Source organism: Leguminivora glycinivorella, chromosome 18 (genome assembly GCF_023078275.1).
Source record: "Leguminivora glycinivorella isolate SPB_JAAS2020 chromosome 18, LegGlyc_1.1, whole genome shotgun sequence".
Classification (NCBI taxonomy): domain Eukaryota; kingdom Metazoa; phylum Arthropoda; class Insecta; order Lepidoptera; family Tortricidae; genus Leguminivora; species Leguminivora glycinivorella.
The window spans coordinates 16,081,601-16,106,253 of record NC_062988.1 but is presented as its reverse complement, the minus strand read 5'-3'; the positions used below and the strand labels follow the sequence as shown (position 1 = coordinate 16,106,253).

The following is a 24,653-nucleotide window of genomic DNA, read 5'->3' as shown; positions in this document are numbered from 1 at the left end:
ACCTCATAATGGAGCCAATGAGGCGCCTCGTAGGATGACTCTCATGAAGCATCTCGCCTACACCTTCACCCTCAGAGTCACGCCTACGAGGCGGATCAAGGGCTTGAGAGTCCCTTGCGACTTCGTCAACCGCGACCCCTGCGCTTTCGAGGAGGTCAGCCATCGCCTCTATTTCTCCCTCCTCCTCCAGAACTGAGATGTCCCGAAGCCGGCGCACTGCCTCCCTCATGTTGGCCGGATCGGGCTCCTCTTCCACCTCGTTGTCCGAGGAGCTAGAGAACCCCTCCAGTTCGCTCCCGGAGTCATAAAGAAGTTCTGCGATTCCGGCGTCGTCGAGCGGTCTCCGCGCTCTTTTGCTCGCCGGCCCCGGTTGGGGTGACTCGGCCCGTCCAGGAGCAGCAACCTCCGGAGTGGTAGGTGGTTGCCAAATCTGTAATTTTTTTTTACAAACAAATTGCCTGAGTCCCACGGTAAGCTCAAGAAAGCTTGTGTTGCAAGTACTCAGACAACGACATATATAATATACAATTAATACTTATATACATAGAAAACATTCATGACTCAGGAACAAATATCTGTGCTCATCACACAAATAAATGCCGTTACCGGGATTCGAACCCAGGACCGCGGCTTAGCAGGCAGGGTTACTACGCGCTAGGCCAGACCGGTCGTAAATATGTAACATTACCAGTGATCGGGGATTTGGATGCCACACTGCGGGATGTCAAGTAGAAACAGTGATATGGATATGCCGTCCGGCCCGTGATAATTTTTCTTATGTCATAGTAGACAAATGATCAGAAAGATCGCCTGGTGGTAAGCAACTACCGTACTCGTAGCTCATAAACAATGATTATATAAGCAATTATATAAGTACAGACAGTAGTGCCTTTAGAATCATTATTTCATAAAAACTACTACACAGTTCAAATTCAACTATTCCAGCATTACCCCCAACATTTCACCGCTAAGTCATAAAAATATGATAATATAAGTTAGATTAATAAAACCGACTTCAAACGATTTTTGTTAATTTTTTTTTGTAAACGGCTTGACCAATTTTGATAAAATGTACAGAATGTTTAGTGATAATTAAATGCTCTCTCAAATGCCACAGCGCCGTATGAATGACAGTTTGTTTTTGCATTTTCTCAAGTAGTACACATACCCTTTTGAACAAAAAAAGAATTTTCCGAATCGGTTTAGCTGTCTTTGGATAATAGTTGAGGTGAAAATAATAAAAAAAACATGTACTCGTATAACGTATTATTTCTACGTACGTAATATTACTTAGTAGCACATATATGAGTCGCTGGGAATCTGCGGCCTCGAGCAAAAAAGAAGCACCCTATACCGAACGAACCATCATCCGCCATTTTGAAACTCACACAAAGACATTTGAAATGTGTAATAGTGTGAGTGATAACACGGCCACTTTATAATTACTGTTGAAAAAGTAAATATTTTTCATATATAACACAAAAATATGGACAAAATACATGTTCTACATGAAAGTACTGATCTACATGAAACAACTTTTTCTATAACTTCTAACAGAAAACTCACAATATCACTCGTTCAAAACTTTGTTGCGGACAACGTACTTTAGACCCAACTTTGATTTGCGGTTTTTACACAGAAAACGCACTATAGGTAATACAAATTATTGTATTTAGTACTAATCTATAAAGAATAAATATATAAAAAACAACAATTACTTACTGTTTTCTCAGCAAAATCCCAGTAATATTCACTAATTTCAACACGGCAGCGCGGAAGTTGCTTTACTCATGGAGATCAAACTTTAACTGGTCGTGGCTTGTTTTGTTTCTATAGTGAGTGAGTGAATATTTGAAACCATTCTTTAGGGAATTTTATTAGGAACCAATTATTAAAAGTATCTGTATTTGGTGTAAAATGGTTGAAATATTTTTTTTTTTATAAAACTCTTGGGTAAGTAGCCAAAGGAACGCTATACAAATAAATATCTGCTTTTACCTAGAGACTGAAGTAACGGGTACAGCAAGAACCCGTTTTGATATGGTACAGCAGGAACCCTTTTGATATGGTGCGAAACTGACCGTCTGTCTGTCTGTCACATTTCTAAATATCTTAAGAACTGTTCTACTTATGCTATAATTTTTTTTTAACATCTACAAATTGGGAGTGTTATTATAGTGCTAACACAGTCATATCATGACCGCACGAGGACCCTACCGCACTAAAGTCATCCAATTACTATCCTGTAAGTGGGAGCGAGAAAGAGTTACTATTTTTAACCGACTTCAAAAAAAGGAGGAGATTCTCAATTCGACTGTAGCACAATTACTTTTAATTTATTAACCTTAATTATTAGAGCGATATTTAAATAAGAAATAAAACTGTAAAAATATCGCGTATACTGTGTTTATTTCGACTTTCGAACCCTTTTATAGTTCGAGGTCAACAGGTAAATGACAATAAAATACGATCAATCACTTTGATTAACTAACTCAAAACTTTTTAAAAACGGTGAAGTTATACCACAGAGCGCTCGCCGTGCCCGATCAGTATCGACCAAGTAACAGACCCGAAAGCAGCGCGTGTTTTTCGCACAAAAAAATTGGAAAAGGGTATTTTGATGCCTTAAAGATGTCCACCTGTAGTGTGAAATGGTGTGGAAAGGTAACAAGAAGCTCAAATTTAAAAACAGACGGCATTACATTCCACAAATAAGTCATATTTATAATTTATTCAGAGCCGGCATAGGTCAACTTACATTGGCCACTTACGCGTCAGTAGAGGGACAGTCATACTTCTGTCCCTTTTCATCTGGCGCGACTGCCCGCCATCCTTGAAACGGCCAATCACAGCGCGCTTAACACATTCCCCGCCCGCTCCTCGCACCCCAAACACTGGTGACTCGTATCGCGAACCAAATATACAAGACTGCCACTCTATAGGAGGTTCTCTGTGAGTTATACAGATGTAGTGCGAAAAGCTTTTCCTTCGTATTTTTCCGGAAACGTTCGTATTTGTCATGCTAGTTCAGTCAATGTCAGTATTTATTGTACTGAGACTGACTGAAATACGAGTAGCATGACATTCGTACGTTTTGTCAGACAGAAGCGGATCCGTCGGAAGTCTAAAACGAACATTATACTAAAATTCTTAGGTAGAATTAGAATTTCGATACAACAACAAAATATATGTCTTTGAGAAAACTTAGAAAAATATTTTTTCATTTTAAAATGTATACATACATACATACATACAATCACGCCTGTATCCCAAACTACTAAAGCTTCAGGGCCACTCTTGGCACATAAGCGGTTAAAAGAAAACGAAACTGTGGCATTGCAGTGACAGGTTGCCAGCCTCTCGCCTACACCACAATTTAACCCATATCCCATAGTCGCCTAAAATCCCATAGTCCCATAGTCTTTAAAATGTATATTTCTTGAAATATATGGACATACAAAGAACCTAAAATTGTTATTACTTATATTTTAAACATCATTTGGCAGAAACATAAATCGTTGACTGGAAACATTTATAAGAAATGGCGGACGACGAAAATTTCAATTTTTGTTTTTACAATTTCGTAAAAATATCACATTAAACTATATTTTCGCGTGGAATGTAATATCGGGCGGTTCCTTTTTATTATATGTTGTGTTATAACATCCATTCTCTGCACAAACTACCATATTTCACGCATTTTTTTTTCGGGAGATGTTTTTAGACCGACTTGACATTGAGCACTGCGAGGGCCGTCTGGATACAATCACACAAGTGCGGTGAGCTGGCGCGCTCGGCATGGCTACACTAGCATGTTTGGATACACTATCTGGGGCCCGAAACGGGCCCCAGGGGCCCACAAGCCTTGTATTACAAGTGTGTTTCCATGACAACCCATACGATTTGACAGTTCGCCCACTTGTAATACAAGGTTTATACCTTTCGAGAAACGGGCCCCTGGGGCTCTCGAAAGGTACAATTGTACAAGTCCTTGCTATTACAATTTACAAGTGTTTCCATGACAACTTCCATACGATTTGACAGTTCGCGCACTTGTAATACAAGGCTTGATTAAGATTTTGAAGGACGCGGGAGACCTGGTAATTTTATTTACGGCTCATATCTGTGCCGTCGGGATCCCATAGGTTTATTAGCGCCATCTAGCCGAGCGTCCCCAAAAGGAGTATCGCCATCTAGGTCACCGTGCCTTTTCTGTATGGTTTTGAGGTAACATTTTTTCTTAGACTTTATCTGTCTATACGAATTTACATATGTCTTTGCTATCAGATTGCTCGACGGACGGGCTGTCAGTTATTAAGTGTTGTCACTGGAATTAACTGTGTTACATGACTATACTCTGATTTTATTTAGCAAAAAACGGATTGTTAAGACATAGAAAAAAATAACAGTTATTGATAGCTGTTATTGACATATTTAGTATGGGTTAGCACATTGTTACGGGCGATCTCTCAATGTAACTTGAGACTCCAATGCATGTTATCGGATCGATAACCCACACAGGCCCCATCTTGGATTTTTTCTATTAAAATTCTCCCAACTTCCGATATCGGATCCGATAATGTGAAAACGGACTAAGGCGTTTAAGAATTGAAGGAAGGCTTGGATAAATTCGCACACATCCAGCAGGCCTCCGTGGCGCAGTTGGGAGCATGGCTGGCTCCAGCAAAGCCAGAGGTCTCAGGTTCGAGTCCTGTCGGAGGTGTGAATTTTTCCATTTTTCCTTTAATTTAAAAATATAGTTATTGACAGAAAAGCGAGTCATAGGTTGATGTTGATACACTCCCACTCGGAACACTGCATTAATTCCAGTTTCACTGCACTCTTTTCAAACCAAGGCTCGGAACTGGTTTATTTTTTACCGGTTAAAACCGGTTTATTTCGATTTTACTCCGAACTTTGTAAAGAACACGAACGTTATGAGAACTTTATTTTAACTGAAATAAACTGGTTTATTCGACGAGCGGCGAGACGCACCGGCGCCGCGTAAACACCTCCGTTCACGCAGCGACTCTTTTGTTTGATTAGAACAGTATATTACCTACTCGTGTCATGCTGCAGAATAAACCGGTTTATTTTGTTCTAAACCGGTTAATCGAACGAAACCTTTATGAAAGCGGTCCCCTAAAAACCGGTTTTAAAATGGAGGTTTTACGAGCTAAAACGAAATTTAAAGGTTTTGCCGCAAGTTACATGATAATGGTTTGAAAATTTAACCGGTATCCGAGCCCTGTTTAAAACATAAGTGGTTGCAGTATATAATATTTTGACTTACCTTTATCCTAGGCACAGTGAATGATAGAGGTTCAATGTTGCCGTTGGTCAACCTAAGCGCCCTCGCGAATTCAACCTGCAAAAAAAATTACATATATAGTTACGTAGTTGCATCAATCCACGTTTCAATCTGATACGAAAATATTTAAAATGGCAAACGGGACTTAATCGCGTATTACTATGTTTTTCTACTCCCGTACTGTTATTCCTGAGTTACAAGGTCGTGCATAGAACTTTAAAACCCTACATAAAAGATGTCAGGACAAGTCTATCTAGTCTATACCCTGAAAACATTTAGTAGCAGTAGCACGATATAGCTGTTACAGTTCAGTAAATATATTGCTACCAACTTAACAAACCAATTCGCAGAGTCGAGACTCCTTCGTTTTCTGCTGCGTTCATTGGCGATGCGTCGAATCGCATTCAAATGTATGAGAACTCGATTCAACTCGGCTCGATTCGTCTTAGTGGCCAGGCTTCAAAGAACCATACCATAGACAGTTTTATTTTCATGTTTGCACTCAAACTGCATATTCAAAATGGTAGGCGGTCCACTAGATAACTAAGATGACTGAAAGTAGGTATTTGTTGATTTATAATTTTCTTTCAAAATAAGTGCTTGGTCGTAGAAAAAGTATTGTATGCAACGGTGTTTAACTGAGTCAAAAAATGCTCGTGGCGTCTTTATTAACAATTTTCGGCTTCGCCTCAAATTGTTACCCACGCCACTCACCTTTTTTGACCTCTTTTAACCACCAGTTGCATAAAATACTATAAACACTAAGATGTTGTTATTTAATAGTATTAACTATACGTATTAGTATAATAATACCACATTATATCAGTCAGAAAACACGTAAAATATCATTATGCATATTATTCTTATTAGGCTTGTGCCGTTTCGTTCGTTGATCGGAGCGCTCCGATCTCGTTCAATCGCTCCCATGAACTAGTTCGCTCTTTTAGGTCTTTTGCTCATTTAGTTCAGCCAGACCAGCGATCACTGCGGTCGGAAAGATCAGAACGAATGGGACCGAATAGTGTCAAAATTATACGAATAGTCCACAGATAGTAACATTCCGGGCCGAAAGGTTGTAAGTAACCGAAGTTTAATATGAAAACTTGACTTTTTTTGTTGCTCTGCTAAGTAGCTCTCGCTCTCGGTCGGCGCAGTCACACATTCGTTCTCGATCCAAACCGCTCGCGCTCGCCGATCCTATACTGAACTAAATGAGCAAAGACCGATTCTCAGACCACGGAAAGATTCAGTTCATTTCGGTCATTGAAGGGATTTTATTCTTAACAGTTCATAGTTCGTGAACGACACAAGCCTAATTCTTATCCACGTTTGTGTTGCGTACATACACGGCGCGCTTGTGTGCACCCCGCGCGGCGTACGTTTGTTAGAAGATTTATTACTGTTTTATACTGTGTCCAAGTAGTCCCACCATCGCCGTCTTGGACATCGGAAACGAATAATTTGATCAGGTAGAGTAGTAAATACATACCTTTTCCACAGCGACCAATTTCTTATTGAGGAAGGAGATTCCCTGGTGCAGCGTCGGCGAGCGGTGGTGAGACAGGGCGCACAAGTACGGAGCCTCGCTGGTCACCTCGTAGCAGTAGATCGTTGAGTCACCCTGAAACATTACAAATATGTTCAACAAACAGTCCAAAGAGGATAAAACTATATCTAAAAGTCAATTCACGAAAGCTGCCACGAATGGAATAAAAAGTCTTTGCTTGTTTGAGTAAATATAAAAAAATAAATATTATAGGACACTCTTAGACAGATCGACTGAGTCCTACGGTAAGCTCAAGAAGGCTTGTGTTGCAGGTACTCAGACAACGATATACATAATATACAAATATTTATATACATAGAAAACGTCCATGACTCAGGAACAAATATCTGTGCTCGCCACACAAATAAATGCCCTTACTGGTATAGGCTACTTGACCCTTTTTTAAAGTCTGTCTTATAATTATGATTAAGTACTGTCCAATCAACCAAAATAAAATATTACCATATTTTATTATGACTTAAAAACAGCAAAAAATATTTTTAAAGTATACTTTTACGTAATCAGGCGAAAACAACACAGTCATTGTTAATCTATAGATTATCTGTGCATCAGGTCATTCTATTCGAAAACAACATTTTCTGACTTTTTAAGTATGGAGGCATAAAGTTCAATATGTCATTGATTGTTTTGACGTTCAGTAAGGTTCGAATTCGATGACGTCACTATTGACATCGATAGACAGCGTTTTCGGTGGCCAAAATAAATAAATAAATAAATACACACATTTTTAATCGAAAATACGTAGTCATCATACACTTTTAATACCAAAATCTATAAATATTGTTTTTTTTTTTCATGTCAAATACTACAAAAGACAATCATTTATTGTGCCAAATTCGATATGAGTCTAGTAGCCTATTCGAACCCGGGACCGCGGCGTAGCAGGCAGGGTCACTACGCGCTAGGCCAAACGGGTCGTCAAACCGTCAAAGGTCGTCGTCGGCGGTTGACTCGGTATACAGCTGTAACTGTCAAGAGCCACCATTTTATTGGCTAATCTGTCACACATATAGATATTTTCATTCGCTCATTCATTCCTTTGTGCTAGCTCTGGTGAAGGATTGACCTGTTTTGATTGACTCGTGAAAATGTTATTAATTTAACATGAACTTACCCGCCCCGTTAGGAAGATAGTGCCTGAGTCATGGTCGATATGCGTCTGTAATATTGCCGGAGACACATCCAAGCCTACAGTACACACGGGGGCGCTGAGATCGCTCGCCTTGTATAGGTAGATTTGTCGTTCAGATACTCTGTTAACAAAAAACATGTTAATCATAATTATATCAACGTAAAAACTAGAAAAAGTATGTTATTAAAGTTGTAATATATTTATTGAAGTGTAATTATGCTTATATTGCTTATTTATAAAATTTTGTCGCAAAATGACCTGAAATAAATAATCATATCGTAAATAATGAATTCGCATTTATGATATCAAGCTAAATTTTATTCACATAGATATTATAAAATAAAACTGGGAACTTATACTCCTTGAGACATATTTTTAACCCCCGACGCAAAAACGAAGGGGTGTTATAAGTTTGACGTGTCTGTCTGTGTGTATGTCTGTCTGTTTGTCTATCTGTCTGTGTGTGTGTCTGTCTGTGGCATCGTGCCTCTCGAACGGATGAACCAATTTTGATTTAGTTTTTTTTTATCTGAAAGCTGAGTTAGTCGGGAGTGTTCTTAGCCATGTTTCATGAAAATCGGTCCACTAGGTCGAGGTCGGGGGTTTTTTCAAAATTTTAATTTTGTGGTTATTGATATAGAAGAAGTGATTTTATTGACATTTTTTTTCTCCGGAAAGCTATTTTCCCTATGAAAGGAAAGGAATCCGCTACTTTCTCAGATTCATGGGAACGGCACATCACTAAATGGAACTATGTACTTACTTGTCAAAGCCAGTGAGGACTAGATGAGTTTCGTTGAGCGCCCACACTATCCTCGCGCCGCGGCTGCCCGCCGGGCCGGGGCCGCTGCGGATGGCCTCCGTCGAGGACCGGGGCTTGAAGATCTGGAAAAAAATTAAATAGGTACTTGTGTCATTTTCACACAAAATGCTTTTAATCAGTAAGTGACAGATTGACCCATTCTGTCTAGACATTCGCCTAGTAAGTGTCGAAGGTTCAGAGTGAGGAGTTTTTGAAAAGTTTACCGCTTTTTTTTTATTCAACACGGCTCCTAAAATATTAGTTAGTAATCTTTAACAAGTTATAAATAATAAATAAATATTATGGGACATTTCTTACACAGATTGACTGAGTCCCACGGTAAGCTCAAGAAGGCTTGTGTTGCAGGTACTCAGACAACGATAATATATATAATATATAAATACTTATATACATAGAAAACATCCATGACTCAGGAACAAATATCTGTGCTCATCACACAAATAAATGACCTTACCGGGATTCGAACCCGGGACCGCGGCGCAGCAGTCAGGGTCACTACCGACTGCGCCAGACCGGTCGTCAAGTTATGTTGGTATTTACCCTAACAAGACTCTTTGGAGACTGTAGCCTATACTCCGCAAGGCGACCAGTCTAGTGCAAATTCGACGACCGGTCTGGCGTAGTCGGTAGTGACCCTGCCTGCTAAGCCGAAGTCCTGGGTTCGAATCCCGGTAAGAGCTTTAATTTGTGTGATGAGCTCAGATATTTGTTCCTGAGTCATGGATGTTTGTACATAATTACATATATGTATGTATATACCCATAGTAAAAGCTTTGCTTAGTTTGGGGCTAGGTTGATTTGTGTACGGTGTCCCCCAATATTTATTTATTATTTTATTTATAAATATCTGCTCCGTGTGTCCAGTAACTCTAGTAAGAGTTACCGCCGCCTTAGGAACATCTAGGCTGAGATCCCATATCTTGACGGTGAGGTCGTGTGCTGCAGTAGATTTTAGACTATATATAAGTACTAGCTGTTGCCCGCGGCTTCGCTCTCGTTAGAAAGAGACAAAAAGTAGCCTATGTCACTCTCCATCCCTTCAATATCTCCACTTAAAAAATCACGTCAATTCGTCGCTCCGTTTTACCGTGAAAGACGGACAAACAAACAGACACACACACTTTCCCATTTATAATATTAGTATGGATGTCTTACCCTAACAAGTCCATCTTTACAGACTGTAGCCAAATATTCTCCGCAAGGCGACCAGTCTAGCGCAAATATCTGCTCCGTGTGCCCAGTAAGCGTTATCGACGCCTCAGGAACATCTAGGCTGAGATCCCATATCTTGATGGTGAGGTCGTGTGCTGCGGTAGTGAGTAAGTCGGAGGCTGTCGGGTGGAACCGAACTATATAGATCTTATCGGGGTGCGCCGAGAACGTGCGGTTTGGCGTGTTCGATGATTCTTGCAGGCCTGGAAAGAAAATATTTAGTGAGTGATAAAATAGAAAGAGTCGCTTACAAACATGTGCTCTCTTTTAACCCCCCTCCCTTAATGGGTAAAGTAGTAAAGTCACATTTCGAAAGGGTGTGTAGTGTGTAGGTGTTTCAGTGGCTACAGGTGTGACTTCTTGAGCCAGTTCTACGATATCTTGTATATAAGGATGAAGTCATATTGTAAAGCTTACCTCCTTCCGGAATGATCCTCTCGATCTATGCCATCATCCCAGGCCACAAGCAGCCTATCATCTCTAAACGGACCAAGGCCAGTCTTGCAACACCGCAGGGTGTAACAAGGCAGGTGGATGTAGGCCTAAAGGGTGAGTAGGTAGTGCTGTGACCGCTGGTTTAGTACCAACTCCTTCTCCAGCAGTTCTAGTTGTACTGAATAGTATGATATACTACTTATATTACAGGGATAGGGTCATATTGTAAAGCTTACCTCCTTCCGGGATAATCCATTCTCGAATCATGCCATCATCGCAGGCCACAAGCAGCCTATCGTCTCTGAAGGGATCCCACGCCCAGTCCTGGAGTACAGCGGGATGTAGCAGCGCAGGGGGGTGCAGCCCGGAGGGGTGCGTGGGGGGGGCTGTAGCCGCGGGGGTGGCTCCCACGGGCAGCTCCACGATGGCGACGCGGCCGCCGCCGCCGGACACGGGCACGGCGCAACGGACGCCATTCGCTAAAAACAAACACATATGTAACTCCGTATAGACGGATAAAGTCTAACGGCCCTGCCACGACATCGGTCTAAGCGCGACAGCGGTGAGCGGCAACCATACGTGCGTATGAAAAATCCCATCGCTGTGTCTCGCTCCAGTGTATGGCCGCCGCTCACCGCTGTCGCGCTTAGACCGATGTCGTGGCTGAGCCGTAAGGAAAAAACGTACCTCAAAATCATAATGAAAAAGGTACGGTGGCCAAGATGGCGATAATTAAAATATTTAACATTTTAACACATATCAAGCTAAGAATATGGGCCAAATTGTCAAAACTGAGGTTCCAGAGTTTTAAGCCTGTGTCGTGATGACTGTGATTACTCATTTTACTTTGACAGTAACTCTCTATAATACTCAATCCTCTTTGGCTAAAAATAAAAGGGGTAAATATAACTATTTCTAGAATAAAATATTGTATGTGTACGATAACATTATTTGTGCTAAAACTTTTCCATATGGCTTATCCATTGTAACCCTATCATGATAAAAAATGAAATATCCTGAAGAACCTAAGGTATTCAATTTACGTTATAAAGAAATATCGACACTCCATCATGCAAAAAGTAAAGGTTTTTCATCCCTTTTAGTTTAAACCACAAAGTACTTATATGTAAATACCTACATTATTAATAAAACACTTATCTATTTATAGAACGTACACTTGGGCCATTTTTTTTTAAAGTTGTCCACCCCACATTTTTTGTAACACGGGTATTTTTTACGCGATTAATACTCAGAATCGCGAAGTCTCTCGATCCTGATAGGAGAAAAAAAAATGTCCCAAGATTTCCATACATTTTTTCGAACCTTCCATTCCGTTACCGCCATACAAAATGTATGAAAAAATGGTAACGGAATGGGAAAAAACCTTAGGACACTTTTTTTCTCCTATTAAAATGGAAAGAGTTCGCGATTCTGAGTGGAAACCACATAAAAATTTCCAAATCCAAAAAAATTGTGGGGTGAACAACTTTGAAAAAATTGCCCACTTACGAACAGTGAAATGACATTGTAAACATAACGTACTTTTAACGAAGGTATTGAACTTAGGAATAAAAGTCCTTAATTAGTCACTGGTCCCACAGCGAGCTTGTAAGCTATGAGCCATTGGCTATAAAAACAAACAAAAGATAATCACTCCCGTGCAAATAAAAAGAGATACGTCTATATATCAATCACCGCTGGGCGAGTAACTAAAAACATCGCCGTGTCTCTTTTATTTACGCGGGAGTGATTATCTTTTGTTCGTTTTTATAGCCAATAGCTCATAGTTTACTAGCTCGCGGTGGGACTAGGACTATTTAACATGCCTAGACTTAAATTGGCTTATTATAAATGATGTATCAAATAGTCGATTCTCACCGTAAAACCCATTGCACTCGCCCGAGATCTGTCGGCTGATATTCTTGATGTTCTCAACGTGTGTCGACTTGTGCCCGGGCGTTCCTTTCAGGTGACGGAATTTAGACACTTTTCCTAAAAACAGAATTAACTTATTGTCCCGGAGCTGTAAATTCACATTTTTGACACATGACAGCGTCCACAAAACGTAAACTGGCGCGACCTAATGAAATTTTAAATAAAATCCTGTAAAAATATTTTAAAAAATTTAAGAAAAACAATATATCGCTTACTTTAAACATAATCACACATGTAACATTTTTGCGGATCTTCGTTAGTGAGTATTTTACGATATTAATTTATCACGCAGGATTTACTTTTTATGTCATTTATCATTCATTTTTATTTTTAAACTAGTGCTGTGGTAGAGACTGTCATTTCGATTCAAATGACATTTCGGTAAGTTGATAGAAATCGTAGATTTGTTTAAGCGCCTCCTTGTACATGGGGTCTAATCGATACAACCAATTCGTAAATAATCGCTAGATTTAGCAAACGATACGTCTTAGCCACATCGCAACATACTTCAAAACAAATGTGTCAAAAATGTGAACTTACAGCTCAGGCACAATATGTTCAAGCGCTTCACTTACCAGCCACATAAAATATCAAATATTTTTTTAACAACTGCATGAACTTAAATAATGCAGTAGAAATAGTATAACCGCGTCCTGCCCAATGTGATTTATAAAGGAAATATTTCATTTTTTTTTGGAAATTATGAATTAAAAGCCTTATGTTTACGTCTAATGTTTTACCTAAATCGTGGTACAAAGGAAAATCTACCCTATTTATTCAATAATTAGGTTTAAATTTCAATGTCTCAAGCTGTATACCAGGTGGGCATGACGAGGATAAGGATTAGAATTCATTCCAAAGTACCACATTTCTCATTAAAAAATGCATATTTTGTTTATAAAATAAAGCCAGGTGTATTATTTTACATTAAAGCTTTCCTTTTGTTAAGGAAAACTTGGCTATTGAAAACATGTTTGTACAATGAACTCCGTCTAACACACCGTTTCAAAGCAAACTTACCAAAGACAGTGGAGGTCCTCTTGGTGGTCACATTTGGTACGGACGCGCGTTTGTCTTTTCCTCGCGATCTGGGCTCTTACGCGATTTCAGGGAGTCTCGCCGTCTAAACAACGATTTTTTAATACAATTAATACCAAGTTAATCACTTTATACAATAAAATGGAAAGTTTGTAGCACATTTTCAAAAGGAAAAGTTATAAAAATGGTACAGAAGTCACATATTGACAAAACAAATGCAATTTTATGTGCCAAAGTATAAAAATGGAATAAATGTTTTGATGTGCCAAAGCATAATTGAGATCATTGGTTATTATTCTCTTTTATTGATTTTCTTATTATTATATATTTTTGTCTTGTTTATTGGGCATGTTAAATTAAGTAAGCATGAAAATGTTAAAATGACGTGTAACTCCTGTTATCAATAAATGATTGATTGATATATAAAACGTAATATGAGATTTTTTACAGATATTTGATTGGCTACAGACTACAACAGGGGTAATAGCTTCCAATTTTACCACTTATCCACGTAGATAAGACATCCGTCACTCTCACACTGACATACTTGCCAGAACGTGACGGATGCTTTATCCACGTAGATAAGTGATAAAATTGCAAGCGTCATAGACCTGCAAGATGAAATCTATAATACCTGAGAGGAGCGGGCGAGGGCGGTGTGTCTGACTCCACAGCGACGCTGACAGATCGCGACTCGTACGCTCGACGGCGATCTGCTATGGATTGGTTCCCGCTACCAGACAACACAGAACGTTAACACACACACACATCAATAAGGCATTACTAAAAACATATAGAAAACTGATTGCTGTACCATTTCTGAAATAGGGATGACGACTACATAAAAAAATGGCATTCTGTTGAGTCCGTCAGTAACATCGTCCAAAAACACTGAACCCATGTTTTTCGCTTTTTCTAATTAATGAAAAAATACAAAGACATAGAGCATCAAAGTTCCGGAGTGGGGGCTTGTGGACGTCACTTCTAAGTAAAAATTTTACCTAGGCGTAACGTCACGCGAAACTTCAACGCACTGTACCGCCTTCATTTTGCGTTTACGAGAAAAAAGAAAAAATACGTGTCTAATATTCTTTGATAATCTAACTGACGGACTAATTACTTTTTTTAGTCGTCTCGCCTATTGCCCAGTTGAAAAAGTGGTTATCCTCAAAACACGAAAAGCGTGGTTAATTTTGTAGTGTTGGATAAACAGTGATAATTGTAACCAGATAATACCATTTTTAGGGTTCCGTAGTCAACTAGGAACCCTTATAGTTTCGCCATGTCTGTCTGTCCGTCCGTCCGTCCGTCCGTCCGTCCGTCCATCCGCGGATAATCTCAGTAACCGTAAGCACTAGAAAGCTGAAATTTGGTACCAATATGTATATCAATCACGCCAACAAAGTGCAAAAATAAAAAATGGAAAAAAATGTTTTATTAGGGTACCCCCCCTACATGTAAAGGGGGGGCTGATATTTTTTTTCATTCCAACCCCAACGTGTGATATATTGTTGGATAGGTATTAAAAAATTAATAAGGGTTTACTAAGATCGTTTTTTGATAATATTAATATTTTCGGAAATAATCGCTCCTAAAGGAAAAAAAGTGTGACCCCCCCCTCTAACTTTTGAACCATATGTTTAAAAAATATGAAAAAAATCACAAAAGTAGAACTTTATAAAGACTTTCTAGGAAAATTATTTTGAACTTGATAGGTTCAGTAGTTTTTGAGAAAAATACGGAAAACTGCGGAACCCTACACTAAGCGTGGCCCGACACGCTCTTGGCCGGTTTTTATGCTTAAAGAATGATTCAACGACATTATAAAAGGTCACTAAAGCAGTTGAACATTTAGTTTGGTTGCGAACATATTTACATGTAAATTTTATTCAAAGTAGAAGATATTTTTTTAAGTTTCTGTTTTTTGTGTGCTTCTTTATCTATGGTTTTAGTTATTTATGGAAACAGAAGGTAAAGATCGAAAGTTAGGAAAGCATAAAGATGAAATCAGAAACGTGACTTTTTTAAATATTGAGGCACAGTTAGACCACAATATAATAAAGAGTACTATCGTACAGTATGGCCACTCCCGCTCCCCGCTGAAAGTGCCGCCCACCCCCTCTCGGTTACCTAACAGTTACCGCCTGTCAAAAACGCGAACAGTTGACCTGTCATATCTCACTCATACAAGCATGGTACGCGTTCACCTACACGAGCTTAGAATGTGTGCTATGCTAGGAACGCGCATCTTTCATATATTTGATTGCCAGTGTCCGAGATGTGGTTAGACCCAGGCTGATAAGGTTGTTTGTGACAAATGTTCTATTATTTCAAGATGATATACTCACTCAGTGGTCTCAAAGAGTTTCCTCCTGTCAGCAGTGCTCGGAGTTTTAGGGATGTATCCGGAGTCGGAAGAATTCACCTCCTCTTCCAAGCTCGTGTCAGACTTTCCGTTCGTGTACTCTTCTGTAACATAAACCATAGATTAAATATAACAAGATCATACCATCCCATACATTAAAATGCGACCGCCTACGAACGCGCTTACACTCCACCACACATAGATGGCGCCACAAAAATGCCTTGTTGCCACCGATTATTTGTAGATTGGCATTAAGTGTCAATTCCGAGCCGTAAATTTATGTCAAAAGTGACACTTAACGCCATCTACAAGTATAATCGAAAGCTACAAGACATTTTTTTTGTGGCGCCATCTATGTGTGGTGGAGTGTAAGCGCGGTCTTAGGCGGTCGCATTTTAATGAATGGGATGGTATGATCTTGTTATATTTAATTTATGCATAAACTCAGAATAGACTGCTTGCAGATTTGAATTTCTTGCAAACATCTTAGGCCCCCTTGCACCAATCACTTAACTCAGGGTTAGTGGACTGTCATCTGTCAAATCCAATACAAAATGGAGGGTTAACCCTCCATGTTCGTTGGTGCCCTTAGAGATTAAATTTGGAATGTTTGTTGTTTTTACCTTTTGGTGCGATTTCAACGTCGCTAGTGGGAGATAGAGATTTGTCCTTTTCCTCGTCTTTGCCGACAGGCGTGGAGGCCGCTTGCGTCAGAGGCGATGTTGCTACAAATGGAACACATCTCATCATTTTAATATTAAGGAAAACATACTTTAAAGTTGTTACGTAAATAAAGTGACCGAAACTTATAGTCAATGGAATCTGTTAAAATTTTTTTGTATTTGGATGAGTAATTTACTATTGAAGGGGGAAGCCTCTCTTTGTAGGTATTTTTGTAACTAAACATATCTATTGTTAAAATTAAAGTATCGAAAGTAAAAAAGTGTTTTTTTTATTTGGCCTAAGATAAACAACACAGGTATAGAAAGGAAGGAGATCGGAATGCCCGGCAGTTAGTACTGAATACGCCTGTCACAAGTTCTTAAACCCACACACACTTGTAGATGGGCACTCTTATTGGACTATTGCGCAATACACGCGCATCATTTCCAAGTCCGTGTACGTACATACATGCGAACGACCAGCGTCATCACGCACGCACACATAGACAACTGTATGCTGAATGATCGGCGACTCCGCTCTCTAGCATTATATGCTCTGAGATAAACTTTTTCTTTTGCTTTAATATTACCTGATTCAGATTTAGGTACGCCAGGTACAACAGGCACGGAGAAGACCTTGTCGAATGAGAACTCTTCGCTACCCGCTGATGCTGAGAACGGTTTCGGGCCCAGTCGAGGCTGCAAATATCAATGATAATGTCATTCAAAAGAAAATATAGAGCATCGGATTTTTTAGCACAGAGAAATAACAATAGTATGTACTTAGTCAAGTATCTGTAGCATTTGTTTAACCCTTAAATCATAAATTAAATATAACAAGATCATACCATCCCATTCATTAAAATGCGGCCGCCTACGAACGCGCTTACACTCCACCACACATAGATGGCGCCACAAAAAAATGCCTTGTTGCGACCGTTACCGATTATTTGTAGATTGGCATTAAGTGTCAATTCCGAGCCGTAAATCTATGTCAAAAGTGACACTTAACGCCATCTACAAGTATAATCGAAAGCTACAAGACATTTTTTTGTGGCGCTATCTATGTGTGGTGGAGTGTAAGCGCGTTCGGAGGCGGTCGCATTTTAATGTATGGGATGGTATGATCGTGTTATATTTAATCTATGACTGTAGCTATCCAAAATAACATTTATTGCTTAATCATTATTTATTATTCAATAAATAATTAAATAAATTAAATAATACAATGATTTACTATTTATTATTTATGTATTAAGATGAAATGGCGGAAAAGGGTGCAAAAACAGGATGATGGCAATAGTATATGTGGTCTAGGCCGATTTTTTTCAGAGTTAGTAATTAGTTTATCATGGGGATTTCACAAATAGTGTACCTTTATAAAACTACCCATAATTATATATTTATATAAATAAGTTTTGGCCTATGTAACACTTATTTAATATTAAAATCGATCTTAAATATTTTTTTTATTTTTTTTTCCAGGGTCAGAAAATCATTGTCTATCACATATACATATTAATATCTCGTTAAAAGAAAAAAACATGAATTTAAGGGTTAAACTATTAGGAACCTGCGCTAAAGCGAAATTACCGCTTCTTGGCTCCGTCGAACAGAAACATAGTATACACGGTGTAAAATCTTCAAATCACAAAACTAAGCATTAACCTGGATATAATTTATGAATTTCTGCTTCTTCTGGTTCAGCGAGTGACAAAACTTATAATTATTTCAGTTACAAATACTATTAATTATTTTACTTTTTCAATACACAAAACTAAAAAGAGAGATACATAGATAACTAAATACAACACGACTAATATTGTGCAAGTTAGTTATTTCATAACAACTGATGTAATATTTGTGCTAGACTGTAATTGCAGGCTGAAAAAAAAAAAAAACAAATAATGTGTTATTTCCGTGCATGCATTATAATTAATAAACATAGGAATAAAACAAAACAAAACACAGGTACGCAAGTTTTTTTTTTATAAATCTCAACTCTAAATCTATAAAATTTGTAAAAGCAAACAACACATTATACCTTATAACCCGAAACTACGGCCGTCGTCCTTGGCTTAGGTTTCGGCGCCTCATCATCCCCCGACGGCTCCGATATAGACGACCGAGGCAGCGGCTTCGGCGCTTGCACCGGAGTCCCATTCACGTAGCTATTGCTCCTCGACAGACACGTTTCTGAATCTGTACTTTCAGCTTTTACTAGAACTTTTTCCATATTTTCTGATTCATTTTCGTCGTGTCCGTTGGAACCGTTGTCTAGTTTTTTGTAGCCATTTTCTTTCTTCCCTTCCATGCCTTTGATTAAGTCTTTGACGTTGACGAAGTCGATGTGGTCTTCGTTTTTGGGTTCGGGTGCTGGTTTCGGTTTGGGGTCCTCTTGGGCGATTATTGGAGTGATCGCCTTTTTGGCTTCGGCTTTTTTCGGCGGAGGCATGGCGAGGATCGATTTGACTACTTCTTCCAGGTTTCCGCGGTGGTTCTAAAAGGTTCAGAAAATATGTGAAATAGTTTAAATATTGATTGATTTTAAATACATTTTTATTGCACTAAAGTACATTTGCAGTGCAAGGATTTTTAATACTTGGGTAGAGTATTTTGTTCAACGTTCAGCCATAATTCCTAAGAACAATAATAGGCTAGTTTCCTACTAGACAAATCAGCTTCTTTTTATGAACTGTCGAAACGATTTGCTAATATGGAATTACTATGAAATACTGAGGAGTGACGTCACGGTCAACTCATTTACTTTATTTCTTTCTTTTTGGCTTATTAAATAGAAATTGTGTTTAAAAATAACTACTGTCCATATTTTTCTTCTAATTATGTGGTGCTTTATTTCGTGCACTGCATAAAATATTTTATTTTAAGTATAGGAAACTAGCCTATTATGTATGGCTAATATAATAAATACCACCACAACTTCCATAATTCTAATGTTGTTCAGGGTGGGCCAATTTTTGTGATTTTGGTTCATCAGCGATCAATATTGTAAAGATGACCTATGTACCTATTTGCCTCACAGATGAAAACTAAACGTTGAAAAAAAAAAACTATAAATGTTAATGTTACGAATATAAGTACTATATAGATTCCTTCACCATATATATCAAACACTTAAATAGTAATTTTACGCAAATATGTATGATAACTAAAGATAAAATTAAAATGTTAAGCAATGGATCACAAGCGATAAAAATAAAAATAAATTACTTACGCATTCAACACAAAACTAACCCAACTACAAAAACAACACAACACCACATAACAAAACAATAGTATAAAAATAATCAAAAATAACACACACCAAATGCAAATATTTAAAAACACTTATTTTTTCATTAAAAAAATGGCAGAATTATCGAAAATAAATTATGTTATGCCCTAATTATATTTGTGATATGATGACCACATCATGCGCCAACTCAACAAATAAATAATAATCTATTTTTAATTGAACAAAGAAACATTGTATTACATATATTCTTGCGTAAATATTACTTCCATACAATAAGTTTCAATGGAACAATAGTTCCATTATAACGTTATTTAAACATTCAGCGGGCCTAGCACACTAGTGTGATATAGCCTATCACGATGCGTCTTTATCGCACTTACAGAACGAGGGAAAAGGACGCATCGACGCGATATACTATATCACGAACGTGCTTGCCCACCGGGTTGTTTTATATATGAGCTTACTTATATAATAGATCAGGGTTCAAAAGTTACCTGTGTGCAGTTATTAGCATCGGGATGCAGAGAGATGTTGGGGACAGGATGATCTTGGTTGTCGAGCCACATCGGAGCACTGAGATAAGTCACAGAGCCCGCCGTGTCGGGGTACAAATCGGCATGGTATTCGCGGTAGCTCTGTCAACGAAGAAAAAAACGATTTATCAAATAATGTGTATATGGAAAATGTGTAGTCTGAACTAACTCAACAAGCGACAGAGTTGCGTCGACGAAAACGTCATAGTGAACCTAAATTTTGCAGAAAAATGTCATTAGTCGGGTCCACACAGCGCGAGGCACGTCGCGAGGAATTTACTTCGCGCGGCAAACGTGCTATACTCTGTCAAACAAGTCTGTCAGTAAATAAGAACAAAGAAAACTATATGCATCATTGTTTTTAGGGTGCTAGAGAAAAGGATACCTATAGGTTTCTTTGTTGTTATTTAGTGACAGACTTGTTTGACAGAGTATAGTATTTGTGCTATGTGGACGTGCCATGGCTAAGGCAACGCGCGCACTTTGGACGTCTGCTGCCGAGCACATCGCCTCGCGAGTCGCGACCTGCCTCGCTCTGTATGGACCTGGCTATTGGTAAAACTAGCTTTTTTGCACGATCTCTACACCTTATAAAACAAAGTCCCCTGCCGCGTCTGTCTGTTTGTGTGTGATCGCGATAAACTCAAAAACTACAGAACGGATTTTCATGCGGGTTTCACCTGTGAATAGAGTGATTCTTGAGGAAGGTTTAGGTATATAATTTGTTGAGATTTTCTTTGAATTAGTTGAAATATGACGATATTTGCTAATCAAGTCGGGCAAAATCCCGCAGGCTGAGAGCTTAATCGAAAACGCTGCCCAAACCGTTTGAGCTATATCAAAACAATGTATGGCAAAATTGTGTCTCTCTCATAGATCTACAATCTACAAGTCCACGATGACACCATTTTTATGATAACCCCCGTTCGTAGCCGGGGCAGGCCGCTAGTATTACAATATGTCAGTTCCTTTTATCAATGAGAATTGATTGATTGAATAGCAAAATGAATCCATACTAATATTATAAATGGGAAAGTGTGTGTCTGTTTGTTTGTCCGTCTTTCACGGCAAAACGGAGCGACAAATTGACGTGATTTTTTGAGTGGGGATAGTTGAAGGGATGGAGAGTGACATAGGCTACTTTTTGTCTCTTTCTAAAGCGGACGAAGCCGCGGGAAAAAGCTAGTATCTATATAACGACGACCGGTCTGCCTCAGTCGGTAGTGACCCTGCCTGCTGAGCCACAGTCCTGGGTTCGAATCCCGGTAAGGGCATTTATTTGTGTGATGAGCACAGATTTTTTTTTTTTCTTTGTATATGACATTTATTTAATGTTTATAGCACAGATATTTGTTCCTGAGTCATGGATGTTTCCTATGTATTTATCTATTTAAGTATGTATACCGTCGCTTAGCACCCATAGTACAAGCTTTGCTTAGTTTGGGGCTAAGTTGATTTGTGTAAGGTGTCCCCAGTATTTATTTTATTTATTTATTTTTTATAAAGTACAGCCCAGACTCACCTTCCTTGGCACTTGGTACATGATAGGTACTACACTGGAGCCGGCCAGCTGCAGTACTCTGTTGACTTCGCCTTCCATGACGCGGAGAGCCCGCTTTGGTACGAGGCAGGCGCCTTTCGTCTGTTCGCCTGTTGATAAACCATAAGTTAATCTCATAAGAACACAAAACTTTACAGATAAAAAAATAAAATAAATAAATAAATATTATAGGACATTTTTACACAGATTGACTGAGGCCCACGGTAAGCTCAAGAAAGCTTGTGTTGTGGGTACTCAGACAACGATATATATAATATAGAAATACTTATATACGTAGAAAACATCCATGACTCAGGAACAAATATCTGTGCTCATCACACAAATAAATGCCCTTACCGGGATTCGAACCCGGGACCGCGGCGTAGCAGGCAGGGTCACTACCGACTGCGCCAGACCGGTCGTCATACAGGTGTAGTGCGAAAACGGTTTCCTTCGCATTTTTCCGGAAACTTTCGTATTTGTCATGATAGTTCAATCAATGTCAGTACATCTTTTATACTACGTCGGTGGCAAACAAGCATACGCCGCCTGATGTAAAGCTGTCACCGTAACCTATGGACGCCTGCAACTCAAACAGTGTCACATGCGCGTTGCCACCCCATTAGAAACTTGTACACTCCCTTTTGCTGTGTTAAGTACACATCAAAAAGGAGTGTACAAGTTCCAAGGAGGGTTCGGGTTGCTGACGACTCAAAGGACAATAGACTATATCTATATCTTGTACTGAGACTGACTGAAATAGCATAACACGTTCGTACGTTTCCGTAACAATACGAAGGACAATCTTTTCGCACTACAAGTGTACATACTTTGACCACGATTAACCTCCCAACTTTGGCTAGTCCATAATATGTATTTAAAGAGGGAAAATAAAAATAATTGCGAAAACACGCGATTCGGGCCTTGCGACAGCCGAAAAGATATAAACAGAAAGATTGTCTTTGCTATACATTCCAAAAATGGCAGGCAATCATGGTGGCGCGATAAATGATATAACATCAGGACGTCCCTTTCGCTCTATATGTAATTGCGATAGGGATGGCCTGATGTTTGGTCGTTTATCGCGCGACCATGCTATCGGTGATGGACATATTAAATTTATCATTGGAGGATTTCATATAGATTGTTTTTTCATATTATGTAAGGCTGTTTTGCTATATTTTAGAATCTACTAGCCAGAATGCCTTAATCCCTCAATAAGGAATGGTTCCCTTTCAGTAACCTCCACGTGCAATATGGTTGTGTCTCCTTTCCCAGAGAGGAGAAGCATGTTAGTATCCGGGTTGAAAAAAGGCATAAGTATGCCGGTTGGGCAGTTGTCTTAGTTTGAGAAAGGGTATTTTGCTATATATTTACCCCCTTAATCATAAACGTTCACTAAAGCTATCAAGTTATATCGTTATATCGTTTGTCCCTTTCCGACGTATTGGTGTGATAGAATGCCTCATCAATAAGGAATGGTTCCCTATCTGTAACCTCCATATACAAGGTGATTGTGTGTCCTTGTCCTTTCCCAGCGAGGAACAGCATGTTAGTTTCCGGGTCAAAGATAGGCATAAGAATACCATTTGGAACTGTCGAGTTTCACACTCTCCTGAATTTGAGAAAAGGGTTATTTATTGATATTACTTACCAGAATGCCTCAATCCCTCAATAAGGAATGGTTCCCTATCCGTAACCTCCATATACAAGATGGTTGTGTCTCCCTTCCCAGCGAGGAACAACATGTTGGTGTCCGGGTCGAAGAGAGGCATGAGTATGCCGGTTGAGCAGTCCAGTTCGAGGGTTTTCTGAGTTTGGGAGAGGTTACGGACGTCGCGGATCATGATCTGACGGAGGCGGGCTGCGTCGAACCCTGAAAGTATTTGGAGATTAAAGAAACGCGTTTTTTAAGAGGTAAAAAAAGAACAAGAGTTGTCGAAAAGTTTGTACAAAAATTAAGGAAAAAGTTAAATTTGTTTTTACTATTCCTTTTTATTACCAAGATTTTTTTTTGATGAATTGAGATTTCAGTAAGTTTTATATCGTCATTAAGGTTTTCGAGTATCTATATTTTCTTAATTATATAACAAATATCCTGTATATATCTTACGAAAATAGGATCAATTAAAATTTGCTGACGTGGCTATGTACAAAGTATTCGGGAACTGCTACAGTGAGGAATCAAGTGAAGTATTTAAAATGGGTGCGCCAAAGTTCATATAAAATTGTTATATAGATTATTGGTAGTCCGAAAATGTTTCTCATACAATTTTACATTATAACGATCATTATTTATAACAATTTTATGTTAATAACTATCGTAACTTCGAATGACTTATGCTCATAATGTCATTCATCATAAATACGTTTTATACTAATGTTTATGTTTATATACTTATTGATCATAACGATTGCGAGTAATATAATTGATCGTTATATTATTGTTAATAGAACAGACATCACATGTGACAGTCCAGTTAGGTGCGACGACGAGCGTAGCGAGGAGGAGCGTGTTAGGTTGACCGTGAGCGAACCAGAAACGAATTTTTAATGTAAATTGTATATGTCACTGTAAAAGCGCGCTTCTATAAATGGCACAAGTTTTTCATAGAACTTCCCCAAAACTTTTTAAATAATTTTATGATGAATGATTTTCTTAAACACAAAATTATGAATGTTATTAAATATTTGTATAGCATTTATGATTAAAAATTTTCGACTAAATGATTATTATGAATAGTGATAGTAGTACTATTGATAATAATGAAACAAAATTATGATAAGTAAAATTATGAGAAATGATCATTCGGAGCACAAATCGGTATAAACAATAATTTTATG

The 24,653-nt window shown here is 38.6% G+C and overlaps 1 protein-coding gene across 1 annotated transcript in view; it reads right to left on the bottom strand.

The window, feature by feature from the left end:
- LOC125235972 (coronin-7) overlaps positions 1-24,653 on the bottom strand; it is a 45,608-nt gene that overhangs the window by 11,332 nt on the left and 9,623 nt on the right. Inside the window, 17 exon segments of the mRNA XM_048142636.1 lie at positions 5,294-5,368; positions 6,801-6,932; positions 7,993-8,131; positions 8,774-8,895; positions 9,989-10,248; positions 10,717-10,959; positions 12,359-12,472; positions 13,436-13,490; positions 13,493-13,538; positions 14,088-14,186; positions 15,802-15,922; positions 16,442-16,543; positions 17,071-17,179; positions 18,525-18,980; positions 20,231-20,371; positions 21,792-21,919; positions 23,464-23,685. Coding sequence (XP_047998593.1) covers positions 5,294-5,368; positions 6,801-6,932; positions 7,993-8,131; positions 8,774-8,895; positions 9,989-10,248; positions 10,717-10,959; positions 12,359-12,472; positions 13,436-13,490; positions 13,493-13,538; positions 14,088-14,186; positions 15,802-15,922; positions 16,442-16,543; positions 17,071-17,179; positions 18,525-18,980; positions 20,231-20,371; positions 21,792-21,919; positions 23,464-23,685 — 2,564 coding nt within the window.